The sequence below is a fragment of the Phoenix dactylifera genome, unplaced genomic scaffold (assembly GCF_009389715.1).
Source record: "Phoenix dactylifera cultivar Barhee BC4 unplaced genomic scaffold, palm_55x_up_171113_PBpolish2nd_filt_p 000537F, whole genome shotgun sequence".
In the NCBI taxonomy this organism is placed as follows: domain Eukaryota; kingdom Viridiplantae; phylum Streptophyta; class Magnoliopsida; order Arecales; family Arecaceae; genus Phoenix; species Phoenix dactylifera.
Window position 1 is genome coordinate 192,501 of NW_024067946.1, and position 12,625 is coordinate 205,125.

At 35.4% G+C, this 12,625-nt stretch overlaps 1 protein-coding gene across 1 annotated transcript; it reads right to left on the reverse strand.

The window, feature by feature from the left end:
* Positions 1 to 705: 705 nt before the first annotated feature.
* Positions 706 to 12,625, reverse strand: LOC103713280 (calcium/calmodulin-dependent serine/threonine-protein kinase 1-like). The gene is made up of 11 exons (XM_008800155.4): positions 11,479 to 12,625; positions 9,289 to 9,419; positions 7,204 to 7,245; positions 6,969 to 7,077; positions 6,741 to 6,819; positions 6,338 to 6,634; positions 6,141 to 6,253; positions 1,783 to 1,890; positions 1,649 to 1,711; positions 1,383 to 1,550; positions 706 to 1,155 (listed from the first exon to the last, which is right to left on the reverse strand). Exons 1-11 carry the CDS (start codon positions 11,962 to 11,964, stop codon positions 1,018 to 1,020), a joined length of 1,734 nt encoding a protein of 577 aa, XP_008798377.1. The 5' UTR covers positions 11,965 to 12,625; the 3' UTR covers positions 706 to 1,017.

The window sequence follows — 12,625 nt, forward strand, 5'->3', positions numbered from 1 at the left end:
ATTCTAACTTATTCGGAATGTTTTTTTTTATTATTAGCGTGCAAAAAATTAGTTAATGGCTTTCTAAAATAACTCTAGATTTGATTTGTTTCCTAAATAATTAGGAAGAGGCTTATCATGGGAAACGTTTGCATTTCATGCATCTGTTTGCGTGGATCCATTTTTCCTCAGAAAAGCCCCTCAGATTTGGTTCCAAACACACTAGCCATGCACCTTTCTAAAGCTCCTTTCATCGTAACGGATCCCAACTGAAGCTTGACCAGCCAATGTGATGGTTATAATTAATGGTTTTTATCTGCCCAACCGTGCATGATTTGGAAATATTTAGTGTTAAAATACTGATTATTACGATGGCACCATGAGATAGTACGGTGGAAAATCACGGACAAACAAAAATTATATGGTGTTATTTTCTAAACAACTGTTTAATCAATAAGAAGTGATTTCTTCAACACTTTTTAGGTGGGAAATTTGGCATGAAAATTTGAATTTTGAGAAAAATTATTTTTGTGTAAGACAACACGCCAAATAACACTTTTCTTTCTTTTTCTTTTGTTTTTTTTCTTCTTCTACAAATATTTTAACACATCCTGTTGGATTGTGTGGCATCTTTGAAGATCTTAAATTTTAAAAATGTTTTTATCTTAAATTTGGATGATATTTTGAATGATTATAATGGTCACACCAGAGATTTGATCGACGTCATGACAAAAAAAATACCCAGTCCATGCCTCAATGCCATTCAACCGTCTACCCTTACCATGTACATTCCTCTAAACAACTACAGTACACTAACCATCAATGTGATGAAACAAAAAAATGAAATCTCAATAAGAAAGAGAGAGAGAGAGAGAGAGAGAGAGAGCTCTGAATGGACTTGATGCTTCAGTTAGATCCACGTCTATTACCCCGAATAGGAGCATGCATAGAATGGCTTGGTCCAGTTTCCATGCCTCACAATTCAGCTGTTGAATGTTGCTCATAAACTATCTTGCTTGATGAAAGTAACAGATGATGCTAGGCTTTTGGAATCGAGCGTGAAGAAACCCCATGTAGAAGTTTAACAAATCCCAAGAAACTTAGTTTTCCATCAGAATGTCTCACCCAGTCTTGCAGAACAACATGGACAGGGACTGAAGGACTAAGGCCAAGTTCCTGTTGTAAACAAAATAATCATCAGGTTAATTTGAAGGGAAAAAAAAAGAAGGGAAAAGTAGCCCACTGGAAGAAGGTGCCTATAGAGTTGGTCATTAGTGAGAGGAAGTCATCAGTGCCCCAGAAGTACTTAATGGATTGCCAGGAGAATTTCAAAATATATGATAGAATTTAGATTCTGTGAACAGAATGCAGAGATGTGTAAAATTTTTCCATTTGAATCATACCGATGCAAGTTCCTCAATCATGATAGGCCTGTTTCCATCCTTCTCAAAGAGTTCATATGCATGACGAGCATGTTGCTCCCAATTATGAAGGCCTTCCATCTGATACACACTTATGGCCGCAGCAGCAAATTCATCAAAATCTAACTTTCTGTACTGAAGAGAACTCACCTGTATTTATTATACAAAGAAAATGCATAGTTTAATATTTGTTTGCACTTTGCAGGAATGGAATCTCAAAGCAATATAAGTTTTGTAATGATGCATACCATGCTAGCAAAGTCAAGAACTCTCGAGTCCTTCATTGCCTCAGTCGAGTATTTTAGCAATTCCTGCAAATGCAAACTTCCATCCAGTAACTCCATCGAGGAATGCAAAAATTCATGAAAAGGAAATAACTAACCGTCTTTAAGTTCTGTAAGGAGATATAGCCATTCTTGTTTGGTCCTATAAGTGCAAATTGCTCTTGCAGATAAGCAAGCTGAGTTGCTGTCAAAGTCTTTGCAAGAGCCTGCCATAAATATTATCCAAAATATCAGTTGCTTTTATAGCTATTTTCTACTAGTCCTAGGTGTAATGTTAAGGTGTTAAGCGCAACAGTAAAAGCAAAAAATTGAAACATGAAGCACTTTACTTTCGAATTATGCAATTTTAAATGGTTCGTAGTTCGGTAGGCTTGACAAGTAAAACCATAAGCATCAAGCCTGTATGGGGCTGGCTTTATGATTTCTTATCAACCAATCACAAAATAGGACTTTAACATAGTTTAGATTTCATCTTACAACTGGCTTACCTTCCACCATCATCTGGATTCAGAAAGTTGATAATGACGATGGTGTTTTGACCAACACAAGGTAATATTTAAAATTATCCACCAATAGAAGTATAAATTAGGTTATTGTCATTATTTTATAAGATTTATAATATAATTATATTAATTTTATCTTGTGGAAATGTTTTTGCAACAAATATTGAATAGTTTACCTTCAAAACTGGTACGATCCTTTTTGGGGAAGTCATATAATTCTTGCACATAAATACTACTGGTATTATTTTGAACAAGCATAGCATGTCCTATTGATGTGCTGCAGCGTATCTTCGTGCTAAAGATCCAATACAAGTTTGACTTCTTTTTTTTTAAGCAATTGACAGAAAGCCATGAACTTCTTGAAATATAAATATTAAGTAAACAAACCATGAAGCAGCATTCATATTATTGGAGAACAGGAGTGTCATTGTGTTCAATATTCATCCTGACTGAAGGAATGTAGAATTATTTTCATATGTTGCACCACTAATTTACCATACAAAACCTAAAGTTTAGTTTTGGAAGGGACTTGTCCTTAAAATAGGAAAATATCTTTAATATCTAAAAAAAATTAAGGACACGGGATGATCTCATGGTTAATAACCAAAAATATCTATCCAAAAAACTAATTTTAGCTTTTTTGGACTATTTACTAGGAAAAAGAATATAATCTATGAACATACACACAATAATTCTACAAAAATATTTTGACACTGAATGCACATAACATGAATTTGTGCTTAGATACATATAGATGAACTTAAAACCGATCCACCTCATTATTTACAAATTACATAAACAAGAAGAGGGAATTGAAGTGTAATCTCCAAGGTACCTCTCCCGCACCTTCCTTCTCTTTCTAAATTCCAACGAGAAAGGTGGTCTTTTCCCTTCACCTGAGGTATAACGGACTAGGGCAACATGCAGGCAAGCATAACAGAAACCTAATCCATCTTGATATGGGACCTAGAATCTCAATCTAAAGTCATCCCATTCATCCCCTGGTTCCACTTTATGTTGGATTCATATTTGGAGTTATTGGGCTATTCACCACATCACAAACCAATTATTAGTTAGTTCCGCCTATATGAACCAAGAAGATTAAGAACTGCTCTGTACTTTTAGCTGGAATCCACATTTTGAACTGTTTTTAGCTTTATATTTAGGTTTAATCAGATCAACTTGAAGCATTTCTTGTTAGATCCATTTTACAGGATTTGTAGGTTAGAAAATCAGGTCAAGATACGGTGTTCAAACCAAACCAACAAGTCAAGGTTATGGGCTTGGATTGGGTCAAAATCAGTTAGATCTTGGAACTATGGCCACCATCGTGCCATTCCACCTGCACCCATATCATTTGTCTTGTTCCTAATTTCCCAACAATTAAACAAGATTAGCACCCCTTTGAGCACAGGACATGAAATATACCCAAATTTTACATTTAGCATCGAAATCCATGGGATGATATGAGAAAGTTCATATGAATCATAATATTTTGTATCGTAGTGCCAGGAGTTGAAAAGAAATGTAAAGCAAAAATTGAAATGTTTCACATACAACAGTTAGTTTTGCATGAATATTAAAAAAACATGATTCTTTGTCAAGAAAAATAATATTGAAAAGGGAAGGAAGATTATTTAATAAGAAAGCATCCAGTAGAGAGTAATAGGAAAAGCATGTACAAGACAATTAACATTTGACAAATAATACCTATTATTGATTTCTTGATTTGGATTGAAGGTTCGTCTGAATTTACCTAAATAGAGTGAGTAGAAGCAATTTCTAAACCAATTCTAAATAGAGTTTGCTATATTTAGAAAGGAAGAGAAAGATAAAAGAAGGCCTTTACCCAAGCCAATAAGATTTTCAGAATTAAGGTTTTTCAAGTCTTTGAATAGCAACTGATTTGTAATATGAGAGCCAGTACAAGCAGGACTCGAGTCCAAGATTGGAAATAAATTTATGAGATCATTTAGGAAACATGATTTTGGGTCCAGACCATTGAAAATGACATACATATCCTAAAATAAATTTGAATTAAAATTCAATTGGTTTAAGTGCTTCTAAATCATAAATATTAAAACATTGTACTACACCATTAATTGGGGCATTTAGAATATAAGTAAGAAATTACCAAAACATTTCATTTTTAGCTTTCATACACTTGAAATGATGTAGATCATGATTAACTGGATTTTCATTATACATTTACCATCATTGATTTTGCCCTAGTAGGATTGAAGACTTCATGGTGCCAAAAGGAAGTAAACTATCTCCTATATGTGCATGCGTATGCAGGAAGCATGGATACCTCAAATCACATGTCATGTCCATATCAAATACATATCAAATAATGACACGTGTCAGATACTTTCCGATACATACTTTACCAATACCTCCAAATATGAGGGCAATGGTGTTTACTTTCTCTTATAATGTCAATCTTTAACAGAGAAATGCTTAATTTTATAATCTGTGATTTTAATGTTAAAATATGAAGTATGAATTGGCACATATGGACTTCATTGATGACCAAACAATGAGCTGGCAAAAAGTGAAAACTGCCATCTAAAGTATGGACTTTGTTATTTTAGTGGCCTGCTATGCTTTATGGGCGTTTTTTTTTTTCACATAGAATATGTATGCACTCATGTTCATTGGCATATCCTAGCCTTATTATATCCTACTTTTTCAAGAGCTGTTGTATCCGCTTATCCATATCTCGTATTCATGTTGGTGCGTCATAGGTGGACACACTGGATCTTGGCACATGTAATGCACATGGTCTATTTGATAAGAAGGATCAATTGATAACCGGCTGTGATCCCATCAATCAAAATTGAATTACAATAATTTAGATAAAGATAGTCCCTTTTAGTTTATCTGACCTTTGGTGATTATTCCATTTGAGTGCATATGGCGGATATATTAAATAAAAGAAGAGTAACTTTATGATAAGGTTTAGGGAACTTGCTGCCTTTATGATGCTCAGACTTCGACAGAAGTCCATAACCTTTCTTTAGCGTCCCACTTATATTTATCACTGCTTCCTATCTACAGTGGACAACCGTCAATTAACATCCTTGGAGATTGTTCTACAGTGGAAGTACCACCACTTAGCTTCCAGAACTCTCTGCTGAGGAGAGGATGCCAACCACTGAAGTCTTGTTGGATATCTCTATACAGTCATACCATAGTTCAGTGCTAACCACTAAGGTTAACTGGTAATATGCAAATTACTCATGGCCAGAGATTTGATCAGCTGCTGTACTAATTGGAAACTTCATGCCAATATCTTGCCTTAGAACCCTAGCAAAGTAATCAAACCATAAGTCTCCTCTCTATGGATAAATTCTTGAATTTTTTTTCTTGGAGAATTTCGCAATGTTCAAAAAGCATATAGAACAAGTTTTGCCTTCTCGGTACCAGACCCCATACTGGTGCCATGCTAGCACAGTAATGATACGGTACAGTACGAATTTTTTTTGGTATACTGAGTGTCACTACGTCACCCGTACAAGGTACCGGTATTGAACCGGTATGGTACGCCCCATATTATCTAGTTCAGGCCGGTACGGCATACCATGATATAAAATATGAACATTTAAACCATACTAGAAAATATTACAACATAGACAAAGTTGCCAGAATTGCTTGTATAGACTTAAAAGAGTATTGCGAAGAAATGTATGGTAAGTCCTGTGGATAAGGTTATTGCATCAGAGTATCGTATACATACTTAAGAAATGCATAAATTACCCATTTTGCTAACAACAAACATATTAAAATTGACATTTTTGCATATTTTGTCTTGAACAAGTTCAAGTTGATTCATAAGTTCAGGAAGACAACAAAGATCAAAAGTATAAAACAGTTTTAAGTACTTGATCTCACAAAAAATTACGATAGCATTAAAAAATTTATTGACTTCTATCGAAGGAGAATGAGCATACCGTCAAAGCCGATTTTCTTAGAGAAGAAGAACATATATAAGCTCTTATAAGCTTATAAATTATAATATCCAAAGGAATCTTAATCTCTTGAGAATCTCGGACCCAAGGATGACCTGTTTTAAAGTAGTAATCAGGTTTCTGGTTACTAACAATTTTTCATAATGTATTTGATAGTACCAAAGTGAAAACGAGCTTACTGAGAGCCTGCGAAGCAGTCATTCTCTTACGATAATCCTTATTCAGCAACCTCTTGACGAAATCTTTAGCTTCAGCAGACAGAGAAGGCCATGGAGCCTCCTCAAAGCTTGGCTCTGCCTTCAGAACAGCACGAAATATACCAGATTCTGTCCTTGCCCAGAAAGGGCGGCTTCCACAGAGCAAAATATATGCAATGACACCAATACTCCACATGTCTGCCTCAGTTCCATAAGATCTGTGAAGAACTTCAGGAGCAACATAATATGCACTTCCTACGATGTCGTTCAACCTTTCATCTGCCCATTTCCAATGATTGTTTCACAGTGAATTCAAATCAAACTTCAATAAGCCAAGAATGAAAGGGGAAAAGATCAGATTGGCAAGATATCTCATTAGACGAACCTGGCTTCACAAAGTCTGACAAGCCAAAATCTATGGCCTTCAAGGTAGATTTCTCATCCTTTGAAGTAAAAAGAAAATTCTGAACCACAAAATAGGAACAAGGATTACAGAGATTTTCAGTGTTAAGATGGAGATTTAGATGGCATGGGTTCTACACCAAAATTTACTAAAACAATACTTCTTTTGGAAGAAACAATCATAACATTTTCAGTTTGATCAAGCAACTACCTCCGGCTTGAGATCTCGGTGAACAACACCTTGAAGATGACAAAATGATACAGCACTCAATATCTGAACCATGACAACCTTGGCATCTTCTTCCGAATATTTCCCACCCCTACAAAAGAAATAAGACAATATTTGGTTGTAAATGATATAATTTAGGGCACAAAAAATAACTAGTAATTTTACCAACTACCTAAAAATATAAAAGATATATGCAATTATGACTTTAAAGATATACCTTGAGAGTATCCTGTCTAACAATTCACCACCTTTGCATAACCTGAAATGAACAAAATAATTACTAGAAGCTCTAAAAGATCATATACCAGCTATTATATAGATTTGTTGCTACATGTTTAAATAATATCAAATGCAGCCTTCCAAGCCCTTTTTCTAGAACGTTAAGCTAATCTATGGAATGGATAATCTTCAGCCAACTAATCTAAATTTTTATGTGGTGCTTATATTCAGGATATAAACACAAAACCTAGAGCATCTTACCTGAAGGCTTTTGCTGAATTCATGGGCAGAGCCCGGAATGAGCCCTTGGCGGAGGTTGGGTGCCAAGAAAAAAGATTAGCAATTATGACAACTTTTTGTGGAAGATCTAAATGCATTGGTCTAGGCTTTGTTTTATTTAAGAACATCATTTATTATGCAAAATTTAGCCTATAAGTATAAAAGATATCATAGAACATGTTATTTATAAATGATTACATGGTCCCTGATCATGCCATCATTAAAGAATAATAATACATATCAACAAATAATCTTATATAATATTTACAGGAAATGAGCCAGCAATATGAAAAGCCTAGAAAGAGAGAAGATAGGAGCCAAAAAGGAATAAAAGCTTAAAAAACTTTAAGGGTACCTTGAAGACTGATCTTTTTTCATTTCTCCTAGAAAATATGCAAATAGATGGTATCCAAGCAAAAGTAGCAACAATTTGCTATTGTACTTTGGAGGACAAAGAGCAAGGGTTATGTGTGAATGATGGGGCAGAAAGTTCAAGTATTTTGTTTTCATCATGTACCATCAAGTAAACTTATTCACCGTCCATTCAGATGGGTTTCACCTATCAGACACATCTTAGATATATGTTTCATGTCATTTAACCACCCATCATTTGATTGGTGGGATGATGGAGAGGACTGGATGGATGGACAAAATCATGAGAGAAGGGGACTACAGAGGGTAGCTAATCATGAGCGACAACATTGATAAGCAAGTCTGCTAACCGAAACCTTAAGAGTATTGAAACTTATGTGACACATTGAAAGATAAACATAAAGTGATCTTGTTTATGTTCACTTCGCTCAAAACAATAGACTTCCGCACTTTGAGGAACATATCAACACTATTTATAGCTTACAAAGTCCAAAATTTTCTTTCTTAATTGAGAAGGATACCTCTCAAAACTTGTTATTGATAAGCATAGAAACCCAAGGAGGCAGGTCATTGAGAAAAGTTTCAAATAACTGCAATAGTTACCCAAAAAAATTGGTAAGAACCAAGAGGGTGAAGAGGAGCCACGTCAAAATTTCAGGAGGAGCCAAGCTCGATTTTATATGCCTTCTGCTGCTGGCTGAATTCATCTCCATAATGGGTTTAAATTATCTAATACTTTATATTACAAAACTAAGACACATAAACTTGTTCTGGTGGGACCATAGATGAGAACATAACTTTGTTAACATATATAATTGTCTAAAACATTTTATGGCTACAACTTCATTATAATTTCTTTGACAGTGCAGTGTGAATTAAACAAGCTGATTATAATCCAATCATGACAATGTCTGGGATACTGCCACTTTGCAAGGTAAACTGTTTAGCAAAACAGATAACTCGAATAAACTATCGCTGTTTAGCAAAACAGATAACTCGAATAAACTATCGGTTCACAAGGTAAACTATTTGCTAGTAAACCTAGATTAATTTGTAACGAACCAATAGTTCAACGTTAAAATGAGCTGGAGAAAACAGCATACAAAAGCACCATAAGAAATAATGAAATAATAGATCATATTGACAACAATATTCATCCATCATATAACTTCAGAAAATAGAAAAACTTTAAAATTTGTATCAGTGAATGTTTTTGCACAATGCTTTCATAATGAATGAAAATCCAGAAGAATAAGCATGCCAATGGATTTATAAGGAAACTTCTGAATGCAAAGTACTTATGTACCATATGTATATTTTCCCTATGCTTCCAAAACCAGATGGATGAACTTGCAAATAAAGCTATTTGAAAAAAATGTTAATGCAATTCAAATTTATTTAGCTAAATTCCCAAAATGCAAATAAAACTTACTCCATTATGATATACACATTGTCCTCATCCTCATAAGCATCATAGAACTGAACTAGATTATTGTGACCTGTGATTGAGCTCAATATTCTCACTTCTCTTCTCACATCTTCAATAGCAATAGCTGTCGTCATCTGCCAATGGACTTCCCTGATGAGAAGCATATTGAATATATCTATTTGTATGACAATCTACATTCACTGAAAATGACACGACCTACTACGACTACCACCTGCACCAAGTAAACAGGCAAACATAAAGAAATATGGATGTCTGGTAACAACATAGGATAGCTCAAGAGCAGATTGAGAGATACATGTAATTCTATGCCCCTTCTTTTCCAAAGGTTATCTATACTTGATGAAAAATACTAAGAACAACACTTTCATGATCAATAATAGAGGTTAGTATCCAATTCCTCATACGAGTATCACAAAGACTGATGCCTAGGTTGGTGATTCAATTCCATTTTATAGTGGTAGTTAAATTGTATAAAGAATTTGTATATTAAATATCAAAATTTTCTCCATATTGTTATCTATATTGCTCCTTCTCTCTATTTGTTAGAATTCCCTCCCCAGATAATTTCATAAAACAACAGTTTTTAATGCCATCTGGAACTATCATGCAATAAAGCATCAAAACATCATAGTTGCATAAAATGGACTGTATGAGCCATCATAACAAATCTAGTCACACTGTCAAAGATGACTTGTTTTTGTTTTGGTACAGACAAATGAATGATCATTACTAGTGAACACTAATTCATTATTAAAATGGTTACGAAACCATGATATTTTGGAACAATAAACTTATATATGACACACCTATGACTATGCTAATAAGTGTGGATTCATCTAATAGTGGCAATTTATAAACTACAAATTCAAAAATAAGATACAAGAGATCAGGTTAATATGGTCCAGACACTACTTATTATGACTCGCCCTTACTTACTGAGAATATAACTCTCACCAGAAATACTGCAGAGAGTGCACACAAATATTTACATTGCTTGATTCATAACATACAAAAAACCAGGAAAAGAATAATATGTGGCGTTGTATTTCCAACATTATAGTCAAATCGGTCATTGTGAACATTAAATTGAGTAAAATGCTCCAATCAATTAGTAGAATGCCAACCAGACTATGTAGTTGCATATGCCATTGATAATACATTGAGCAGTAAACTAAACTAAAGAACATGTTCACACTTATTTTTGGTGGATAATTTTGTATTAGTCAAGCCTTTTTCCAATGAGTTATGGTGCTGAGAAAAAAAATCACGCATTTTAACCTTTTTATCAAGTAACCATATATCTCATGAAATCCTCTGAAGCACAGTGGGAGAGCTGACATCCTAATAACTGATGAGGAACCGATGTACAGGATGGATAGTATATGTGGGGCATAATGCCAATGCTAAACAACAAACAACATTTGTAGGTGCCAGCTTTTAACTATAACTTCTGGCCCATTATATACTGTTTCACCTATACAGGAATTAGTAAATGAATCTTCAGAAAAACCATAGATGGACATTACAGAAAGAAAAAAATAAAATCCAGATCATCAAATAGTATGGTCCATCAATTGCAGGGAATATGTATGCCCAAATAACTCAACTGCATATGACTGTCAGAGAAACAGGTATTATCTACAAAATTACTAAAGTTCCATTTACAAGCACAAAGCCCAGACCAGAAAATATCATATTTCTAACTACAACAAAATATAAAGGGGGAAAAGGCAATAATAAGACAAGAAAGAAGATAGCTTAGAAATTCATTTAAGAAGTCTATTACAAAATATTAAAAAAAAATTCATCAGTTGCCAATCTTGACCAAATTTGTCATCGAAATGAATTATGATGAAAGAAAGAAGAACATACTATTTATATTTGTAACTATACAAACTGGCAGCTGTCCAACAATCTTTTCATATTTAACAAAGTGACAAAAGAAAAGAAAGATGTGGATGTCAATTGTCACAATCTACTTTTACATGATAACATAAAAAACATATTAACATTCCCAGAAGAAGTCCTGTGCAAATAAATTCAACAAGAAATCTGAATGAAAGCAAAAATGGCAGAAACAATTCCGTAGATAGACACACTCAAAAGCAAAGATTTCACCTTCATTGTCGTTATAGAAATATCATCATAGATCAAGTATTACAGAACACTAACCTTCGCTTTTGGAATAACCTTGACAGCCACCTCCTCGCCCTTCAGTTCTCCCTTCTTCACCTTTGCGGAGCAAGTATACCCAAAATGCCCGCGGCCGACCTCTTCTCCAAGCTCATACTTTGCGAAGAACTGCTTCGAGAACCCGAAGCTCTTATCCAGTCCCAATTCAACCTCGCTGCCCTCGGGGATCGAGGCCTCATTCGGCTTCACCGATCCATGCCGTCGGGCGAGCAAAGCCTTAATGTGCTTCGCCGGTGATGGAGGAGGGAACGGCCGCTTGAAGATCCGTAGAGGGGTCGAGTTGATGCTCGAATTGGCCGGCGAGCTCTTGTAAGAGCTAGGTAGAGGGCTGGGGACGTAGAAGGAGAACTTGGGCTGCTTCGGGGTTCCGGGATTCGGCGGCGGGGGCTCCTCTATTTTGGGAACTGCGGGGATTTCTTCTTGGATTTCAGGGTTTTGGATTGGTTTTCCATGGCAGAGACCCATGGAAACCAAAACCCAGTCAGCGGAAACAAAAAAAAAAAAAATCCAAAAATTTAAAAAACAAAAAAGCCTCAGAATTCAACACCCTCCATAATCAGAAAACGTTCAAAAAGCCTCGCACTCAGCAGAATATTCAGCTCCAAGAAAAACAGAAAAACGGCTCAGAAGGTGTTCCAAAACAGTCTAATACTTAGCATTTCTAACTGGGGAACATCCAGGAAAAGAAAAGACTCCGATGACTGACACAAAACAGCCTGAATCCAAGAGGAGGTATCAGAAAAAGAAAGTTCAAATTTTGATGGAAGTGGGAATCAGGAAATGGATAAAAATTTCAACTTTGAGGAGAAGAGAGGAGAAAGGAAGGAATTTTCAAGGGAAAGGGATGAATCTAGTGGATTTTGGAAAATGCTTAATGTGGGGGGTGATGCAGTGCCTGTGACTTGGAAAGGGAAAGGAGGGCTCCCCTCTCCCAAGGTGAAGGATGCTGAACAGGGTGTGGAGGGAGGGGAGGAACCATAGAAAAGAGACGAAAGGTGGGGAAAAGACTCCCTTCCTTTTGCTTTTTAGCTCTTCTTGGGGGGTGGCTTAGGGTGGCAGCTGCTCACCGTCATTAGAGAAGAAAACCCAAATCTAATGTTGAAGAGTTTTGGGATGACGTCTCAAT